We start from the raw sequence: 23,020 nt of genomic DNA on the forward strand, positions 1-23,020 counted from the left end.
ATAAATAAATAGATTATTGAAATCATGTCTTCTAAATTACGTTTAAAACGAAGAATTTTAAATTATGTTACGATTTATGTTTAAGTTTCAAGACTGCCGAGCTGTAGGTTCCTGGATCGAATTCCGGTGGTTCCAATATGAGAAATAAAATTAAAATATATATAAATGTATGGGAAGTGAAACGATACAGGTGGGTTATCTGAGTGATTTTGAAAAGGGTAAGGAGTTGAGTTATTGTCATTTTCAATTACCCTTTTACCCACCACCCATGACCGTAAGACACGAGTTAATGCATAACTGTCATGTAAGAAAAGCGGGTGACTTCAAATGTAACGCAATAACTTCAATAGGAAACGTATGAGAAACAGAAAAGTTAATAAGCCTGCACTTATTATGCTAAGTTTGGATTGCAAACATAATTACCAAATGCAATAATTGGCTGCAAATTCATAATATTTGAAAGCTTTCGTTGTTTCCATAGTGACAAACAAGCGCACATCATTGTGAACGTAGGAAGAGTGAACCATTCGACACGAGAGACAATCTGATTTTCAATCTTGTATTGCAGTAACATTTCAATACATATGTACGAAAATTAAACATAAGCATGTCTTGGCTTGCGTGAGAGTGGCAGGTTTATGAGATTCCCAATAATGAAAATGTTCCACACTCAGATCATACACACCTGTGGTAATGAAATCGAATCTTCTACTATTTCAGCTCTTCAGTCAACAATGACGAAGTAAGAATCTCTGTATCATATTAAATTCTATAAAGTTAAAGATTTGAAAAATATGCAGATGCTCTGAAACGTGCGAGAAAACAAATAGAATTAATTATTGTCCTCTAAAACAGTGCAGAATCAACACAAAACACCATAATGATCAACCGTTCTAGATCGTTTGATAAATCAAGTAGATCAAGAAGACTGTGGAACCAGGGTTGCCAGATTGTGATGAGTACAAGCAGTCTACTATATTCAGTCACGAAGTTGAGTTTATGAGGGTACTGAGAACAATAGACTGTGCAGGTACTATTTCGCATTGTCTGTAATGAGGCGATAATAGGGACCCTAGTGGTTAGCAACTATCTATGGATGCATATTTACTACGCATTGAGTTTCGTGACTGTATATACTAGACTGTGGTACTAGTCGTGAAAGTGATGAGAAGTACCCAGTGATCTCACCATAGAGTTCAATGGGAATACTCGCCGATTTGAGAGTTAATTGTGTAGTGTAGGATATGAGATTGACGACTGATGACCAAAACAGAAAAAAAAGAAATAATAATAATAATAATAATAATAATAATAATAATAATAATAATAATAATAATAATAATAATAGAGCATGCAAAATCAATACAAGTTGGCCTATGTTAGTCTTTGACTCACCATTCTGGAACTGGCAATTTATTTGTAGCAAAGTTCGATTCTCTTCCCCATTTTAGTTGCGAAGATGGCTCCTAAGCCATTGTACTGCCCGATATTTACCGATGTTCCGTCGTATGTTTGCGCAATTAATTTCTTTCTATAGTTAAATTCTTCTAAATGATAAAATACAACTCCAGATATTCTTTCGGTTGTCCTGTCATCTGAAAGTCCTATTAATTCTTGTATTTGTTATAGCTTATTTTATTTAATTTTATGTAATTTTGTTTTTTATTAATTTTATTTTTGTATTATATTATTTTAAATTATTTATTTCATTTATTCTATTCTTTTAAAATGACCAATGAACTGCATTTAAGGAGGCTATAAGAGTACCGGTACTTGAAAATGTTTATTGTAGTCTGTGACAGGGTTTCCATCACCCAGAAAGAAGGGTCCTAGTATTAGGATACGCGTTCATATCCTCAAACGCGGTTAAATTTGAGCCATTTCCCGCCCTACGCACCCTCCCCTGTCTGCTAACTTCACTGTTAGAAATCCCGTTTGCTGTAAGATATTTGGATGATTCCTCGGAAATTATTTCTGAGATGTGCAGTGGCAACAACTCACGACAGAAAGTGGAAGCTTAAAGAAAATTAACACGTCGGAACGCAATGAAAATCAAAATCTGTAATTAAAATATTTTCGCAGGAGTTAACATATATTTTCTATCCTCAGAGGCACGAAATTAAACTGTAGGATCATACTCATATCTTTCATGGAGGAATCGCCACTGAATTTGTAGCCTAAAGTCGCCTTTAAGGAAATTAGTAATAAACATCGTAGTTCTTCATCTCAATAAAATGCAATGAAATTATGCGCCATAATTATATTATTTACGCGTTTCAATTGTATACGCGGTTATTTTATAAATAGCTACACGTATTTGTTTACATAGGTTTGTAACTAGACACTTAAAAACATGGAAACAATACTAAACATTTTTAAATAGCCTACCGGTAACTTTGTATTTTGGGTTACAAATTTGAGCATACATAACCTAGGATCCAAGTATCAATTCAGGTAATAGTAAACTTTAGCGGTTCTTGCACTTAAGTATAAACTGTTCATATAATTGACAGTATCAGAGGTTTTCCGCTAAATCTATGTTTTTTAAAATCATTAGAGAGAGAAGAAATTTTAAATTTTATAATGTGTGTATATTAAATAGTAATGCCGACATTGTTATCTTAGCCATTTATTCACAGAAGTAATAACTAAAGAAGCCACACTTACACGAACAAATCATATATCACTATCGATTATCAGGCAGGGTGCGAATTAACGGGGGGATGGAGGATTTCCCCCTCTATTGGAAAGTTATCCCCCTCTCATAAATTCATATTAACATCTCTGCCAGGGATAACATCCATCCCCCCTCACAAAATGTAATTGTTTTAAGGGGTTAGGTACAGCTTACAGCAGTAAAATTTTGGAAATATTCAACTTTTTTTTTCTCCATTACTGTATCTTGTACAATAATGAAAATCAGTATGTTCAAAACACTGTTCTTCTGCTATATGAAAAAATATATGTTTTTACGATTAAAAAAAAATATTTACAATTTTTTTCTAAATTCAGTTCCCTGTACTGTGATGAAACGTTTCCCACATAACTCAAAAACTACCCAACATTCTGTGATGAAATTTTTTGTGTATTTATACATGTCAATCAACAATATGATGCAAGATCACTCCCCTACCTTTGATAGATTGTCTGATAAAAAATAAAGTAGTTTAAAAAATGGTCAAATATCAGCATTTTCTTCCAACACAAAATAAAACAAATATTTATTAAGGAACGTAGTTGAAAGAGCATGATATTGTAAATATGAGTTTCAGCAATAAAATAAAAGAGAGAGAACATGAAAAAGTTAACAAGTTTATGAGTTATGAGGGAAACGTTTCATCATTTCACAGTGAACTGCCACCATTTTATAATTTTGAAAAAGAAACATAAGTAATTTGTTTAAATCGTAAAAATATTTTTTTCATATAGCAGAAGGACAGTGTTTCACACATACCAATTTTCATTATTATACAAAATACAGTAATGAAGGAAAAAAATGTTGAATATTTCCAAACTTTTATTGCTGTTAGCTGTACCTAACCCCTTAATACGAGTATATTTTATAATATTGGTGTATTATCATCAGAAAGCTGACAACAATCAATAACTTAGGAATTACACATCTTATCTTAAACATGCTCATGGATATAATAATAATAATAATAATAATAATAATAATAATAATAATATATATAATAATATATAATATAATATATATAATAATATAATATTATTATTATTGTTATTATTATTATTATTATTATTATTATTATTATTATTATTATTATTATTATTAAGATGCAAAACAAGAAACTCTGTGCGATCAAGCATTGAGCCGTATCGGATGAGGATAATAATAATAATTTTATGTGTGGTATTCTCTATCTAGGATTCTATCCCCTCCCCTCATCAGAAATCTTAATTCGCACCGTGGGGTCAGGTATCTCTGAACGCCAGTGTACCAACAAAATTTGGATAGATTCCCTGTCTATCGGCAATTATTGAGTTGCTGTAGTACTAACAGTTATAGATAAACTATTGCGAAAACGTAAAAATCATTTTGGGACAAGGTGTATGTCTAAAGAAATTGCAGGTATATGCGTAGACACATCAGTGTTGGACTTTAATTGATTAAAATTCCCTTGTTACTTAGTAATCGTTATTAGTTATTGATCTTCTTCTATTGTGAAAACCTTGTTACATTCAATTCGATATTTAAAGTAGTACGTTCCTTTATCTTTCACGACTTATTTTAATTAAGTAAATATGGATTTTTAATGCTTATAATGAATTACACACGTGGCTTCAATTGATATTTGAAGTACTGCGTAAATATGAGCTCCTTTTCATTAGTAGATTACAGTTGGTTGTTCGAAGGCAGCGAGTCAAAAATCGTAATAAAATAAGTACATATTTCTTTGTATCAAAATTATTATCCAGACGGTTTTAACTCAATCAAACCTCTGTACTATATTTGCAAGTTGTGTGGCTTAGCACCATTTTCATTCAAAATAAACGGAAGCAACTTGGAAATCGTATTTCGTTTCTCGGATATTTTGTGTCAAAGCTTTTGCTGTTTTGGGTTTACTCTTCAGATGTGTGCGGCCGCATATGATCTGTATCGTAGCAGTTTTTATGCACAAAGTGATAACATAAAATATTCTTACATTCTGTATGTGTTGTCGATGTACGCAAGCAGTACTGTTATATTAATATCTAGCATCAGAAATAGAAGAGTGTTCCCGTGTTTGGTGATGAATTTAGAAAAAGTTGATTTATCAATTCAAATTCCTCAAAGGGCGACAATGTATGGAGATATCAGAGCAGAAATATTGCAAGAAGCATGTCCGATGCTCCTGATATTGGCACTGAGTTGCAGTATAAGTTTCTGTTTGTATCGAAATGAAACATTAGTATCAATAACACATATTGCAATGGCCATTATTAGTTATATAGTTAATCTTATGTTTAATGTACAATGTACTTGCTTTGTCTCCATGTTAAGGCATAGATACGTTTATTTCAATAAACTTCTCCTAGATATATTTAACATGGATAAATATAAAATAGGATGCGAAACTTACTAGAGGCGCTGTTGTAGAAATTGATCTTGCTGCCATCTATTTGTGGGAGGGGCGTTATTACATCTAGCAGCGTACCAAGCAGTGGCGGCTCGTAGTCAAATGTCCAGGGTAGGCAAAATTTACAGAACATTTTTATGTAATTCCCGCGATTCAATGACAGCTCGCTTTCATCATGCCCCCCGAAAATTTAACTCTTGCTTACATAACAATACTGTTACATCAATGAGCCGTCTCATAATATGTCGGTTTTTTTCTAGTTTATTGTAATACTGTTGTCTTGCAACCCTTGTTGTTCAGACAACATTTCCGAAATTGGATTCAAATTCTTTTCAAGTCTCTTTAGACTTACCGAGTTACAAATATGATCTGATTCCAAGTACCTTCTTTAGATTACAATAACAAACGTGACCACCTACAGCTTAGCTTTAACTTCACTTCCTGTTAGCCATTTATGTGTTTCATACCATACTTACTTACAAATGGCTTTTAAAGAATCCGCAGGTTCATTGCCGCCCTCACGTAAGCCCGCCATCGGTCCCTACATTGTGCAAGATTAATCCAGTCTCTATCATCATATCCCACCTCCCTAAAATCCATTTTAATATATCCTCCCATCTACGTCTCGACCTCCCCAAATGTCTTTTTTCCTCCGGCCTCCCAACTAACACACTATATGCATTTCTGGATTCGCCCATACGTGCTACATGCCCTGCCCATTTCAAACGTCTGGATTTAATGTTCCTAATTATGTCAGGTGAAGAATACAATGCGTGCAGTTCTGCGTTATGTAACTTTCTCCATTCTCCTGTAACTTCATCCCTCTTAGCCCCAAATATTTTCCTAAGAACCTTATTCTCAAACACCCTTAACCTATGTTCCTCTCTCAAAGTGAGAGTCCAAGTTTCACTATCATACAGAACAACCGGTAATATAACTGTTTTATAAATTCTAAATTTCAGATTTTTTGACAGCCGACTGGATGACAAAAGCTTCTCAATCGAATAATAACAGGCATTTCCCATATTTATTCTGTGTTTAATTTCCTCCCGAGTATCATTTATATATGTTACTGTTGCTCCAAGATATTTGAATTTTTCCACCTTATCGAAAGATAAACCTCCAATTTTTATATTTCCATTTCATAGTGTTTCATACCATGAAGGATTAAATTTTCTTGCACCTTTAGCACTGACTTTATGAACAATAGAGCTTAATGCAAGAGTGGGTCGTCCATTGTCCAAAATACTTCTCTTTTCAATGTCATTACGACGCGAAAACGGACAACGTAACAGTTTACTTATTATATCAGTCATAATATAATATTATTGTTATCACTTACATTAACTATAAATCACCAAATATACGTAACATTAATATACAGTACGTACTTGCAAAAATCACATTTTCTAAAATACACTGTTAAAAAAACATCTTTTAAAACACACTGTTTAAAAACTGTTATACTACTCGTAACAATCTACGTTCCAACTCGTGAAACTTTCAAACAGAAATTTCGCAAATCGTAGGTGTTCGATAATGCTCGTGGGTTCTCGTTAGGGCAGGCAGAATTCTAGCGCGCTGGCTTCAGCATAGAACGCATGCGCTAAGAAAGCATTTAGAATAGCGATCTCTTTTAATGCTTACTCCAGGGCCAGCTTTGAAGTTACGTGGAAGGTCGGCTAACTTCGCTTCTGCCTACCTTCTGACGCATCGTGATCTGTCCAGTGTATGCTTGTCGCATAAATCGAACTGCCAGTAGTAAGCAACGTCCAACTAACCCTCAAAAAATCCCATTCATAGTTAATTGAAGAATTTCTAAGCACCTAGACAAGAGTATATAATTATATAAGGTTTTTCCAAATGTGTTGGGGTAGTTAATAAATATCCACTTTTAGGTTTTTCTAAATGTGTTGAGGTAGGCTTAGCCTACCCTGCCTGCCCTGAGGAGCCGCCTCTGGTACCAAGTAGCGAAAATAGTAACTACTCCGTGCATTTAGCAGCGCACCCAAGTAGCGAAAATAATAACTAATTACTCCGTGCATCTGGCGGCGAAAAGTTGAATTATATGCAGTAAATATTCCTCCCACCCCCCGCCCCAAACCCCTCAATTTAAAGTAAAACTTTAAAATGTTTATTCCTCACATCATCTTTCACTGAAAATTGTTATTGGAGCCAATAGTTGGAAGAGACGGTCTATTTTATATACCTTATAATATAACTAATTAAAATACAACCAAACAGGGACAGAAAATAAAACAAAACAAGGTTAAATAATTGGGATTGTATTCTTTGGGTAATAGTGTATAGTGCACTTTAAAAGTCTGCAAAAACTAGTTACATAATTGAAATTATTATATTACTGTATATGGAGGGTCGACGTTAGCCACATAAGCGGAGGGATGGAGCATGAAGGGTGAAAGAAAAGCATCCCAACTTCAAGGACGGAACATGTGTTTGTCGCAGATCAACACATGGTAACAGGAGTGAATAGTAATGAGTTCAGGAACCCACATACTGACGTACGAGGAAGTGTAAAGATGTTGGCGCAGCAAGGAGAAGAAAACAGTAACGTGAGCGTGCAACGTAAGCGGATTCCTAGTCTCCATACGATGGCGGTAAGGTTAGCGCACTCCAGAAGGAATGCTGACAATAACGGAACAAACAACACGGGTGCTAGAAAAAAGTCGAGGGGCGATAAAAAGAGAAACCAAGAGTCAGGAAGTGATAGGGAAGAAAGTAGTGTAAAGAATAAGGGTGCAAGTGTAAGTGGAAATCTAGTATGTGAAAGTTAAAGCGTGGGGGGAGGGAAATAAAAGAGGAATAGAAGAAGAAATAAATAGAAAGGAAGACAAAGTCAGAAATAAGGCAGAGACGAACAGTAAAGAAAGGTCAGAATTTGCGACAGTTGAGGATTTAGCAGTGATATTTGATATGTGTAAAAAAAAGTGGGGTTGTGATCAAAAAGTGCAAGTATAGTGAAACTGGAAAAGATCGAGAAGTATAGGGGAGAGAGAAAGGGTATAATCAGATGTGTAAAATAAAATATAAGTATTTATAGGAAGTGAGAATAGTGACAATGGATTAGGTGTAAGCAGAATAGTGTGAAAGTGAAAGTGAGCGCAAATAGAAATGAGTGAAAATAGTGAGAAAGGGTTTAGAGAAATGAACAAGTCTCAGCACAAAATTAGTACTAACATTTGAATGTTGGAACAGTAATTGAATAAAAGGTCAAAGAACAAATAGGCAAGTAATTCAATATGATAATTTATAGAGAAAAATTGAAATTGAGATTTTAGTGAATAGTAGTTAGAGGAAAAGGGGAGTGTGAAAGGAGTATATAATATTAGATATATTAGGATTAATGAACAAATAGAGAATAGCAAATGAAATGTAGGGAAATACTGAAGGGAAGATTGACCAAGTAATAAAAAAAGGTATATAGCGGAACTGAGAGTATGTGTGTAGACGTGTACTGCAAATAATGTGTTACTGTAGGGGAGACTGTTGTACCTTTAAACACTTTTCACATTTTATTTTTTTTAATTTTGGGAAATGAAATTTTTTAAATGAAAAAATGCTTGAAATAATTATTGAAGATTCCTTTACAACTTCCTGTATTTATTTTCCTGTTTTACAGATCTATTAAGGATGGAAAAAATAAAATGAAGGAATATGTAATGTGTTCAAAGGTACAACAGGATCATGTACCTTGGAACATACCCTCTTGTAAGTTGGAACACATGGAGTATAGGTGGGAATATAGCTGTAAGAACTGACAGTCATATTTAAAATGTATTTGCCATCATAAACCAGAGCAGGCTTCTCTGATTGAGATTTTATTTCCTGGAGAAGCAATGACTGCTTCATCAGCTTTCTTCAAGGCATCCGAATCAATTGGGGACCTCTTTAATTCCAGACTTACTTCGTGACATGACCTTAAAATGAAAGAAAAACAAAAACCGACAGTATCGTGTAATTTGGAACATGTTTCATGGTACAAGCTGTTTTGTGTTCAAAGGTACAAGAGGGTGCATGTTTAAACAAATATGCTCCGAAAACTAAGAGAGTCAAATAAATCATGGAAATTAAAATATGTTATTACTCACCAGATGATGGGGAACACACCGTACTTGAAACATATTAACAAATACATTCTGGTTTTGTGTTAGAAAACATACATCAATGAATGAAATGTTTACTTTTGGTACTAAAAAAACTTTTGTCCACGGAACTCACACTGTGCAATAAATCAAACTGAAACTACGATCAGAGCTACTTAGCGGCTTTCTCTACAATCTACTTTAGTTTGAGTCCTCTAGGTAGCAGCAAAAATTAAAAAATAAAAAATGTTCAAAGGTACACTATGCTAAAGGTACAACAGTCTCCCCTAATAATATGTTAATGGTGGCACCGGATACAGAAATGTGAGGTACACCATTACATGTAAAGAAGTGCTGTGAAGAAATATATATCATATATCATATCATATTACTGTGTACTATTTTACAATACATTCAACAACACAATTTTGACAAGGTCCATCATATCACTGTTTAACATACACTACATGTGCACTAGGGTTACCAGATTGTAACAATTTAAAAGCAGGTCATTTTAAATGAAAAAGAATTTTCCATATAAAAGCAGGGCATAATAGACTAAAGGTAAGCGTTCACTACATCGTATCGCACTCATCGGACGTATCGCACGGATCGGATATTATACGTGGAGTGCGTTCACTCTGCCTCATCGGATTCCCTATCATCTGTTTAAAACATATGACGTACGATATTGATATTGACATTGAAAACAGACGAGTTTTGAGTTTAGGCAGAACATATGATCTAGGCGGTAATTGTGAATTATAGGAACGCCACTTCTTACCTTTTTTGAAAATCACTCAAATAACCTATAAAATGAAAGAGCACATTTAAAAACACGATGTAAACGCTGTGTTGGAGAATGCCCCCCAACCCACCCAAATAATTATCTTCCTTTTATAGCAAAATTTTGCAAAACGAGAGAGATTCCATTGCCATATTGTCTGGTTTGACGTCAATTTTTCAGCGCTGCCAACGTATGTAGATGATAAGCGAAAACGTATTAATACAACCCTAATGAGAATTACGTAACAATTCCTCCATTGTTATAAGACTTATACGCGGATTGTGATACTAGTTATCATAGCAATGGCATGTGTCGGTTGATTTCAAATTATAATCTTTTCGCTGTAAGAAAAATCCTAATGTAAACAATAGTACGTGACTGAAGTGAGGCTTCATTGGCCGCTGTTTGGTGCCATAGATTCTCAGTACATGTTCTCGCCCACTGTTGTACATTCTGTTTCATGTTAAACATTTCCCGTTACTCGTCAAGTAGGCCTAACCTCACTACTATGCATTCGTTTGCTTAGAAAACATTTACTTTATAATTACTATGATTAAAACTCACATAGCTTATTATATACATTTAAGACTATTTGTTTTTCTCCGTTTTGAGAGGGTTTCTACTCTTATGTTTAATAACCAAACATACCGAGGATGCAGAAGCCATGTGCTTACGTGAATAACGAGCTCAAGTGACGCCAGCTTGTTACAAGAACAGACTACCTTGGTATTACTGTTTGTATTCATCCGCGTTCATAGTACATAACAAAATATAAAAGTATCATATCGTTTTACATATGAGTGAAGTTATATGTTTCATTATATTTAACAACTAGAATTCAATTTTTTCTTTTCAAAAAATACAAGATTATGGCTTCCAAAGACGGACTATATTTTCCTGCGTCATGTGAGTGTTTCGACTGTGAGCCAATCACGGGTATGACAGCCACGTGCTTGTGTTTACATTAGGATTTTTCTTACAGCGAAAACAGTATACGTACTTTTCTACGCAATGTCAACACTTTAGAGTCAATGAAAGACTTCCTAGTATCTCACGGAATTATAATAAGAAACACTATAATCTGTCCGTCATGTCGTAATGTCTGCCATTTGAAAATTACTGGACGACAAAGACTGGAATTTAGGTGCAGCAAACGCCATGGGCAACAACGGCGATGCAACTTCATTAAAAGTGGTAGGAAAGATGCTTTCATAGGAGATTCTAAATTATCGGTAGACCAGATTTTGCAATTTTGCGCATTCTGGTGCGTACTTCCCCAATCCTAGACACGTGACCCTGAGTGAAGAAGTAGAAGTATCACGCCACACGGTTGTAGACTGGTCCAACTTTTGTCGTGAAGTTTGCTTAGACTGGGTGTATGAACACAGGCAAGCAATTGGTGGTCCAGGGACAATTGTGGAGATCGATGAAAGCAAGTTCGGGCGGCGAAAATACAACCGCGGATCCATTTTGAATCTTGCGTACACCACTTTTAACACTTGAATATAATTAATTGATGAACTAGTGGACTTACTCGTGTTAAATATGTAATATTTGTCAGGCCAACAACACTACAATGAAGAAGTGAACACAATCAAATACATAGCACAAGAAAACGGATACAATCCAAACATAATAGACAACATCATAAGGAAGGCAAAACAAAAACTTAAACACAAAAATACACAAAACACAACACAAACACAAGAACACAAGAAATAGCCTACATCACACTAACATATGAAAACAAAAGCACACATAAGATCGCATCTTCATTCAGAAAACAGAAATACAACATAACATACAGAACAGAAAACACATTACAAAGACATCTCAACACACAAAAAACACGACCAAACAGTGTATACAAACTCAAATGTAATAGTTGCGACAAGTTCTACATAGGACAGACAGGCAGATCATTCCAAACACGCTACAAAGAACATATTAAAGCTATAACCAGAGGACACAATACATCTACATACGCCGATCACATAACCAATACTAACCATACATACAATAACATAAATACGGACATGGAAATCCTACACATACAACCCAAGAACCAAAAACTCAACACACTGGAACAATACGAAATATACAAACACACTAAAACACACCCCGATCAAATCCTCAACACACAGATCAATTTCAGTACACACACACTATTCGACTCCACACTCCAACACCTTCCAACAATAAAACACGCCCTCCTAACAGGCAGAGAAGTTCGAGATGACGCCGCGATCTAGTAGGCTCTGATGATGGTGCGTGAAGCACTGAAACAGCTGTAAGCCTGACAAATATTAGATATTTAACACGAGTAAGTCCACTAGTTCATCAATTAATTGCAACCGCGGACGTCTCATTGAGGGCCAATGGGTATTTGGTGGGGTGGAACGTGGTAACCCGAGGAATTTTTTTTTGGTACCAGTACAAAACAGAGACGCAGAAACTCTAGTCAATTTAATAAAGGAGTGGATTCTCCCAGGTACTACAATTGTATCCGATTGCTGGAAGGCGTACAACACTCTACAGAATCAAGGTTTTCTCCATCTGCGGGTAAACCATGCGGTGGAATTTGCGGATACAGCAGATAGTGGAGAAATCCACATAGAAAATCTCAGAAGACTTGCTGGCGAACACATAACTATACACACGCAAAATATCGAGAGGAAGTGGCGCTCTGTGAAGTACCCTATTCCAGCCTTCGGACAACACTTTGAGGGTTATTTTGCGGAGTACATATTCAAGTCCAACTTTGCCCGTTCCCGTCTCATATGCGAATTCTTCAAGACAGCCGCTCTGCTGTACCCACCTCCACAGTAATTTGCTGACTTCCAGCCCTCTTACAAAAAAGTTGAACTCACGGTTCGAAATATCTCATTTGAAAAAGTAGACTTAGAGCCTAAATGCTAAATAATTAATTAAAAAACACATGTTTCATGCTTTATATAGAACTGTGATACATAAAATAAAGAAACAATATAACTAAATATCGCATATTCTTCGCATCTCTAATAATACAACGCGATGTTACAACAGAATTTATATTTTAACAGCTAAAATACACTCACGAATAGAGCAGCAGTAAAGTCTAACAAAAACAAGATGACAGAAATTCCATCAGGGTGTATCGCGATGTTTTAATGTGTGTTTCTGCCATTTTTAAACCACTGGAGAAACGCGACAGATTAACTGAGAAGAATGACACTCGTGAAAACAATTATATATATAGGCATGTCCGAAAACTATAATACGAATACGAAGGAGCATTGTTAAGACACAACGTAGTAATACACACGAATAGCTGACACTGTGTACACAATGAATGGTACCAAGAAAGCGACTGAACACGTGGGAATAGTGTCCTAGCGTCATTAATATTTGGCAACTCAGCCGCTGTTACCATAGCAACAAGCCTCCCACGCTATGCGATATTCAGCTGTTTTGCCGATCGCAACGCTCCTGTCATACCCCATCTTTCAAAAAAACAAGTATAATTGAATGCGTAGCTTTGGTTCTCAGTCATAATGTAAGTGAACAGTAATTACATGCTTTCAATTGTGGAATTATTTTACAAAAAATAAACCACTTAGTTATATGAAAACCACAGTAACGCCTTTTGTGTTTTGTTTTTGGTGCAAGAGAAATACTCGTATTTTAAGAAAGTACTTCCATATTTTCAGTCCATGGAAAATATTTTTTTTACGGAAGTACTTTAGTATTTTTACTCGTCTTACACGAAACTATTTTCGTTCTTGTATTCCATTGTTTTGTATTATTGGTGCAAGGGAAATACTAGTATTTTAATAAAGACTTCCATACTTTTTAGTCCAGGAAAATCCTCCTTTACCAAAGTACTTTCGTATTTTTATTTCAACTCAAACACTAGTCTTCTGCGAAATCACTTTCGCTGCAATAATGTAGTATATTGTAAATTATATGTTATTTATGCTGCAACGAAAATACCCATCTTTTAAGAAAGCACTCATTATTAGTGCAGGAAAATACTTGAGACAGACTTCAGAATACAGCGTAAGTACATGTGTCGTTTTTGTTTTATTCAATTATTTATTATTGGTCCAGGGGAAATATCTTATAATGTACTTATTTAAGTGAAGGTTACTTATGTCCCAGCCACTATAGGTACTTGCTAAAATACCTTGAAAATGCTTTGTATTTATAGTATTGATTAGTGATCACTGGCAGAGTTAGATGCCCAACTATTCCGCCCTAAATGTGTACCTCATATACGAAAATCGCCATGCGTGAATGAATAATACTGCCATATTTCGTTAATGTGACAGACGGTTTCAGTCTCGCCAACATAGTAATAATACACATCTAATCAAACCTAATCTAACCTGTCACATAATACACACTTAAAAAATCTAGGCTAATCTAATCTGTCACACAATATTACACACCTTATCAAACCTAACCGAACCTGTCACGTAATACTACACACCTAATCAAACCTAACCTCTCACATACTACACACCTAATCAAACATAACCTAACCTGTCACATAATACACACCTAATCTAACCTAATCAAACCTAACCTAACCTCTCACATAACACTACACACCTAATCAAACCTAACTTAACCTCTCACATAATACTACACACCTAATCAAACCTAACCTAACCTGTCACATAATACACACCTAATCTAACCTCACACATAACATTACATACCTAACCAAACCCTACTTAACTTCTCACATAATACTACACACCTAATCAAACCTAACCTAACCTCTGACATAATACTATACACCTAATCAAACCCAACCTAACCTCTCACATAAAACTACACACCTAATCAAACCTAATTTAACCTCTCACATAATACTACACACCTAATCAAACCTAACTTAATCTCTCACATAATACTACACACCTAATCAAACCTAACCTAACATAACCAGTCCTGTCACATAATGCACTAACACATAATCAAACCTAACCTAAACTGTCACACAATATACACTTAATCTAACCTAACATCTCACATAATATTACACACCTAGTCGAACCTAATCTAATCTGTCACAATGCACATCTAATCTAACCAAACCTAACCTAACCTCTCACAATACTACACACCTAATCAAACCTAGCCTAAAAATACTACACACCTAGTCAAACCTAACCTGTCATAATGCACATCTAATCTAATCAAACCTAACCTAAACTTTCACAATACTACACACCTAATCAAACCTAACCTAACATAATACTACACACCTAATGAAACCTAATCTAATCTGCCACATAATACATACCTAACCTAACCTGTCACAATACTACACACCTGTAGTAACATTCCTCTCGTTTTGAATAATTTCGTTTGGATATATTGCTAGCCCTGCTACTCGTATCGGGGGCCATCTAGTGGAAATGTATCGTAATGTCAGGAAGAAAATACGGCGACTTTCATAATAATTACCTTTAATTCGTTCAGTCTATGTTTTGTAATATATTAAATGTGTTAAAGTAGTGATAGTTCGATATATATATATATATATATATATATATATATATATATATATATATATATATATATATATATATATATATATTACAATAAGAATTCAAATGTGTCGTGGCTGTCATAAAAGTATTGAAAATTGGTTTATAGAGCCACATTGGCAGTGATAAAAGTGTGCACATTCTACCTTGTCACTTATTTATTTATCTACCCTTGTGCCTCCAGTAAAAAACATTAGTTTTAATTATTTTTAATTTCAATAGTTTTTGTACATAAGTACTTACGCGGTATTCTGAACTATAGCGAATACTTTTTTTAAGAGACTACTTTCGCATTTTTATTTGATCTAAAACTCGTCTCCTACGAAATCACTCTCGTTGCAATAATGTAGCATATATGTTAAATAACATATGCTACAACGAAAGTATTCGTCCTTCAAGAAAGCACTTCCGTATTTCTAGTGTACGAAAATATTTTTTTACGAACGTCTAAAACTCGTCTTTTACGAAATAACTTTCTCTGTACTAATGTTGTTTATAGTGCAAAGAAAATACTAGTCTTTTAAGAAAGTACTTCCGTATTTTCTGTGTAGGTAAATTCTTTTCTTTTATGAAAATACTTTCGTAGTTGGAAATTCGTCTTTTACGAAAGCACTTTCGTATTTTTAATGCAAACGTATGCAGAGCATATGCGTTTAGGCATTATACAATCGTCGTGGATTTATGTAACAATGCCCTAATTCATATACACGGATTATTATAGTTACATCATGAGCAGTTTCGCTCTTTAAGCCTTTCATATGTTGCCATCACTGTTATGGTATCCTAGTGTAAAATTTTGGAACTCGTGTGAAGTGACAATCGCTTACAATATGGTCGTCTGCAAATCCGATCCAATGACTCAACATTTATGTCTAATATCCAAAATTCCCTTTGTTATGATTATTAGTCATAAAATTCATAGACGTAATGGAAAAAAATGTCTTCTTCAATAATATAAAAGGTGTTATAAGTGGTTTGTGTGCTGGGAAGGTAGTGTATAATGGTAGTCTTAGGTCCTGGTGAATTTTCGGAGCAATTCGAAATGGCAAGCCCAAGCTTCACAATTAATGAAACTACTTGAATTTGGAAAGTATTACACATTATTCCCTGATTTAATGGAAGATGGTGTTCAATTTTTTTAATATTTTCGCATGACATATGACAAATTTATGATTCTCTTGGAAATGATGACACCAGACTTAACAAGAAATAACACGTCGTTCAGGACAGCAATTGGGCCCAGAGAAACACTTGCAATATGTTTCAGGTACTAATAATTATTATTGATACAATCATATAATAATTACATACATTACATTTCTGTTAACATTTATTCCTTAACAATGTGGTGATTAACTTAGTAGCTGCCGTCATCCTCTTCATAATCTACAATTAATGCTTCTTCTCCCACTTCCACAGTCTGCATAAACCTCTCTTCTTCTGCCATCTGATTGGCAATTTTCAGTTCCTCGGCGGCGATTATTTGAAAAACTTTGCTTTTAACACTAATTTGTACTGGCAAAGGGAATGTTTTAACAGTTTGTGCCATATTTATAAAGAACATAGTGAGGGGATCTGTTGTGGAATCTTCACGAGCTCTATTTGCTTCACAGGCTTTTTTTTGCAAATATTCTTGGAGGACGCTTGCTGCAGTAGGTTCACATGTCTTTCTTTTTCTACCCGATGAACGACTTGTGGATGAAAATGGTGATATATTATCAGTATCCTCGACATTTATAGGGCTATCTATTATTTCATCATAAGCATCCTCCAAATATGATTCATTATCTTGTGATAGATGTGATGAAATATTAGAATCTCTTGATTCTTCATCAAATATATAAGGAACCAAGAAACTCAATTCCTTCTCGAACTTGGGAGGCTGCCAGCTTCTTGTTTTTCGTAGATTCAGCGCTTTGCGATGGTTGTCGCGTATACGCGTCCATCGTTCTCGACATGCTTTCGCTAAAACATATAAAAAAAAATAGTTTTGTGTGTTATTAGACGTCTACAGTGGAGGAGGTAAGACCTGTCCTGTGGCGTTATCATGTGCCGTGGTTATATGACCAATGGTTAAGTAGGGGGAAGATAGGTTATATTCTGAGATGAATTGCCATGTAAGTAGATTCGCATAATATTAACCATCATGAAACAAACACTCTTTCTGATAGCTTATTCTTTCCCGTCTCGCACAGCTCAAATGCCAGGTCTCACCTCCTCATCTATACTAGTAATAAATCTGTAGCCGAAATTTTTCTGGTAATTTTCGATTTTCCAAAAATAATTGGTCCTAACATATATAATTAACCACCCTGAAACCGAAAATCGCTTTTTTGAAATTTTTTTTTGCATGTATGTCTGTCTGTATGTTTGTTACCTTTTCACGCGATAATAGCTGAACGGATTTCGATGAAAATTGGAATATAAATTAAGTTCGTTGTAACTTAGATTATAAGCTATATGGCATTCAAAATACATTATTTAAAAGGGGGGTTATAAGGAGGCCTGAACTAAATAAATCGAAATATCTCGCTTATTATTGATTTTTGTGAAAAATGTTACATAACAAAAGTTTCTTTAAAAATAATTTGCGATAAGTTTTATTCCTTGAAAAATTTTGATAGGACTGATATTTAATGAGATAAATGAGTTTTAAAATTAAAATAACTGCCATCTAAGGCCGTGTAATGAATTAAAAAACAAACGACTTCGTCTATAAGGGGCCTTGGACAGCAACAATCGAAAGCTATTAAACATAGCCTACAGACAATGTTTCTGTGCTTGCATGAAGTAATATCAGAAGCTAAATTAACCGATTTGTATAATTAATTATTATTTCACCATTGGAAAGTGTAGTTTCTCTAGATGGACATAATGCTATAATGTTATTACAGTAACGTCTTAGTAAATCGAGGACAGGTAAGATTAAAATAGCTTCTTATGCACAGAAAATTTGATAGGCTATTTTGTACATTCGTTTTCTGTATTTCTTAAAATAATATTTATGTACACTCATTTTAATCTCAGAGAATTAACGAACAACGAGAGTGTATTGATTTAGTATGCAGTAATAGTACGTTAGCTTAGCAATCCATTATTTTATAATTCAAATTTTAACTATGCTCAATTGAATCGTGTTAAAATACATAAAATATATATGCAATAAATGCAATGCAAAAAAAATTGGGTAATGAGCGAAGCAGATTATCTTGCGCTGTTGTAAAAGTTGTTCCCTGGATCAAACGTCCTATTTTAATTATGTAATTACTTTATATTTATTTCTAACAGGTGCAGCGGAGCGCACGGGTACGGCTAGTCTAAAATATGCTATGATTTCAAGGGATTTTGTTTTGAATTTCAGATACCTTGCTACTGGAAACTGATTTCGTTCCCTAGCATTCAACTATAGAATGGGAGCACGTACAATACGAGAAACAGTGTATTCAACCTGCCAAGCTATGTGGAATAGACTTCAGCCCATCTACATGCCAGAACCTGATAGGAGCAAATAGATGAATATTGAGAAGGACTTTTGTGACAAATGAAATTTTCCTAATTTAGTAGGTGCAATTGATGGAAAACATTTCATAATTGAAGCACCTCCTAAGAGCAGCACACAGTTTTTTATTGCTATAAGAAACATTCTAGTACAATATTGTTGGCATTAGTAGATGCTAATTATAAATTCATTGTTACAGATGTAGGCGCATTTGGTAAAAATTCAGATGGCAATGTTTTTAGAAATTCAAACTGGGGTATTGGATTAATGAATAACACTTTGAATGTACCTCCAGCGAAAAATCTTCCTGAAAGTAATGTTGCTCTTTCTCATGTCATAGTGGGAGATGAGGCTTTTCCTCTCCACACTTATTTAATGAGGCCATATTCACGTGATCAAGCTCAAGGGGATGAGAAGAAAAAGGTTTTCAATTACAGGCTAAGTACAGCCAGAAATGTTTCTGAAAATGCTTTTGATATTTTGGTGAGAAAGTTCAGAACAAATTGAGCTTGTCACATGAGCATGTGAAAATTGTTGTACTTGCTTCTTGCAGTCTACACAATTTTTTGAGAGATGATACATGCCATTGGAATGACAATGATCTCACTGTTTCAATTTCTGACATGAAAGGTTTGAGGAATTTAGTAAGAGTGGGTGGAAATCCATCCCTTCAAGCAATGGAGATCAGGGATCAGTTTAAAGATTATTTTAACTCAGCTTCAGGTTCAGTAGAATGGCAGCTTAGAAAAGTCATCAGAGTTGGACAAACCAGCAATCAATAAAAGTAATGCTTCAACAGAATCACCCCATGCATATAGATAGGTTATTAACTTTGGGGGTAGCTTAAAATTAATACATAGCTAGAAATAAGGAAATGTATATCTCTTGTTCATTATGGTCCCAATTACGTAGGTTAATAACTTTGAATCTGCTTAGATGTAGGGTATGTTTAATAAAAATTATATTTTGTGATAATTGCGTGGTTTTATTAGAATATTTGAGAAGCTTTTATTCAAAACTTAACATGTCCATTTTTAGAAAATGCTACAAATATTCGTTTTTGTGATAAACGAACATTTTTCTTCGGTAAAAATATACACGAATCGATTGCAAAAAAAAAAAAAATAATATTTCGCCATAGAACATATTTTGTTCATTGCAGAAAAGTAAATTTTTGGCCTCTGAAGTGTATTTTCGTATATTGTACATGTTAAGTGTTGAAAAAAAAGCTCCTCATTTAAAATGTTTGATGACCTACTTACCTGGTATTTTCATCGCATTAGCAATTTCGTCCCAGATGTTGCCCCTTACCAGTTGATTACTGTAATGGGGATGCCTTAAATTATATAATACTTCGTAGTTTTCTACGAAAGAAATAAGTTTTCCGTCTTCCATTTTTGCGCGCCACTGAGCATGGCATAACATAATATCAACAGTTTAGCAATTACAATTGATTTATTAAAGAAGGCCATGATCGCATGCATCGGAAAAGTTGCCCATCCGAGAAACGTGGATGGATTTGCTGACAGCCATTGCGTACGATACAATGTAGTGAACGCGGTTACGTAAGAATTACAGCAAAGATAGTCTTTTTGCGATCCGTACGATTCGTGCGATACGATGTAGTGAACGCTTACCTTAACTTGATACTTGACATGACGTCTTTTTACATTCTGTTATATAATAACGTAATTTGTTTGTCTTTGTACAATAAAACTCATACAAAGCTATTATCATGAATAGAATTAAAGTATACGGATTCCAAATTAGCTTTCACCTTATTTAATTTTCGGATTGTTAATACTTTTCTGGTGACTCGACTTGTTTGAGCAAGGATTTTACAAACATAATTCCTCTAATGGACCCCAACTCAATAGTTACTCTCTTTTGTCCATTGGGAATTGGCAAGATAGAAAAGCAGGACAATTTCTGATTTTTACGAACCCTGGCAGGACTCAGGACATGTCCAGCGAAATCCAGAACATCCGGTAATCCTATACACACAGATACACTTATGGCGAAGTGCATCAACATCGGTTAAAAACACAGTAATCATAGATTACGAAACGATGGTTAAACAGTAACGGTGGTTAAAATGTAATTTCTGTGCACCATTCATAATCACCGATTACTTAAACATGGTTAACTGACACCTCATTTAACCAGAGTAAAGTCTATGATGGTACACTGTTTCTACAAAATGACAAAAGGAAAGCATCCATACCGCTTCAAAGATAATAGTCAACGTCTAAAAATGACTGCGCTCACTCTGTTCTACATCGAAATGAACGTAGCCTACATTTTCGCGTTGCATTTGTTTGCCTTTGGGCGCTGTTATATTTGCGAGTTGCATTTCTTTGTTTTTCAGTGCTGTTAGGTTAAAATCTTACAAAATAGAAAATTGAATGCAAAAATGATTATATTCCAATATGAGGTTAAAGTATCATAGATTTACTTACTATATTTACATGTATTATATAAAAAAGAAGGAATATCCAATAAATGAAAAGGATGGAGAAGATTAGTAGGAATGTGTGTACGATCCAGGACCTCATTTACACCAGGTTACTGTTCATTATCCTAAGATCCATCCATAACCTCTCTTTGTTCAGCCAGTGACATAGAGAAAGAGATATTCAAGTATTCTCTCTTAAAATATAGAAAATAAGTTATATAGAACCGTAATAGAAGCAGCCGATCAATAGAAGAAATATGACTTTTTTTTGTTATTTCAAGTGAGCCATTTGTAGATTTTGATAAACGAAATCCCTCCTGAAATTTTCTGTCACCTAATTCCTCGTAAGAATTCTCTCTTTCCATTAATGAAACTTCACACTCACGCTCTATCCAAGTAATTCAAGTACTGTACAATAATAATCGTCTTCGAAATAAACATCTGTGGCTCTGGCCGCCATTTTGCTTTACATGCTCTACTAATCACTGGTTATCTCCTTTAACCGCTCGAATATGGCCGGTTAGAGATTACTGTGGTTAACCTTCTATTTAAGTCGTAACCGAGATCGATCCACCGTAAAAATGCTTAACCAGGGGTTAGGTGACAATTTTAACTAGTGGTTATACTAACCGACATTGATGCACGTGGGCATTACATATTTAGTGTGCAGTACATTGGTAAAGTCTATACAACAAATTGAATAATTGAAATTGTGGGGCCCAGTCGAATAAGAGAAAAAGCCACATCTATATATTTATATTTTGGAATGCTCTGCCATCTGTGCTCGTTTACAGATGTAAATGATACCATTTGAATAATGTGTTGTCATATAGTTTAGTCAGAACATATTTCTTCACATTCCAGTGAGATATCCTACGTATCCAAATTTATGGTTTGTCCCCTTGTCTGCCTGGACCCATCAACTATTGTTTAGTCAACTGTCCAAAAACAGGTTTGGACCCTACAAGTGACACTCATGGGGCAACCAGACCAGGAGGTAACGAGTTAGAGTGGCTGACTAGATACATATTACATTAATCAGATTTCAGATACTACAAAAAAATGTTTGATAATTGAAACTGTCATATTATTATCTACTATTTTGCAACACATTTTAGAACACTTTTCTAGGATCACATCTAAGGTTCTTAGACATTGTTGTTTGGCATATACATAAAGGTAGCGTATACCAAAATGTTGTATGTACTGAGGGTCAGAGTGAAATACATGAGCTGCACCACTTAAGGCTGGTTCACAATAAACCGGGAATGGAAACGACAACGAGAACGACAACAGAAATAATGTTAAATACACGCATTTTAACATTATTTCCGTTCTCGTTTCTATTCCCGGTTTATTGTGAACCAGCCTTTATTTGCGTTATGTTGGGCAAAAAAGTTTACTAGGTGAACTGAAGGTATGTTAACCCCCAACTTCCAAAGTCACGCACGCACGCACGCACACACACACACACACACACACACACGTACCACATACTGTAACTTTGCTCCCTACAATTACACAATATATTTAACATTTGCTAAAAACATTTTTT

General features: G+C 34.7%; 1 protein-coding gene across 7 annotated transcripts in view; it reads right to left on the minus strand.

Annotated features, from left to right (window-relative positions):
* Positions 1–23,020, minus strand: part of LOC138692273 (zinc finger protein 235-like) — a 54,672-nt gene that overhangs the window by 26,029 nt on the left and 5,623 nt on the right. The window contains exon 1 of one of the 7 annotated variants that reach the window (XM_069815439.1): positions 686–889. The exons of 4 other annotated variants lie outside the window; for them this stretch is intronic. Coding sequence is in view for 2 of the 3 variants with exons in the window: in XM_069815442.1 (XP_069671543.1) it covers positions 16,869–17,476 (608 nt within the window). In the remaining variant the exon portion in view is untranslated. Of the gene's footprint in view, positions 1–685; positions 890–16,695; positions 17,477–23,020 lie in introns of those variants that run through there. 2 more of the 7 variants (XM_069815442.1, XM_069815440.1) reach the window with 2 other exon arrangements.

The sequence above is a fragment of the Periplaneta americana genome, chromosome 16, assembly GCF_040183065.1.
Source record: "Periplaneta americana isolate PAMFEO1 chromosome 16, P.americana_PAMFEO1_priV1, whole genome shotgun sequence".
NCBI classification, from domain to species: domain Eukaryota; kingdom Metazoa; phylum Arthropoda; class Insecta; order Blattodea; family Blattidae; genus Periplaneta; species Periplaneta americana.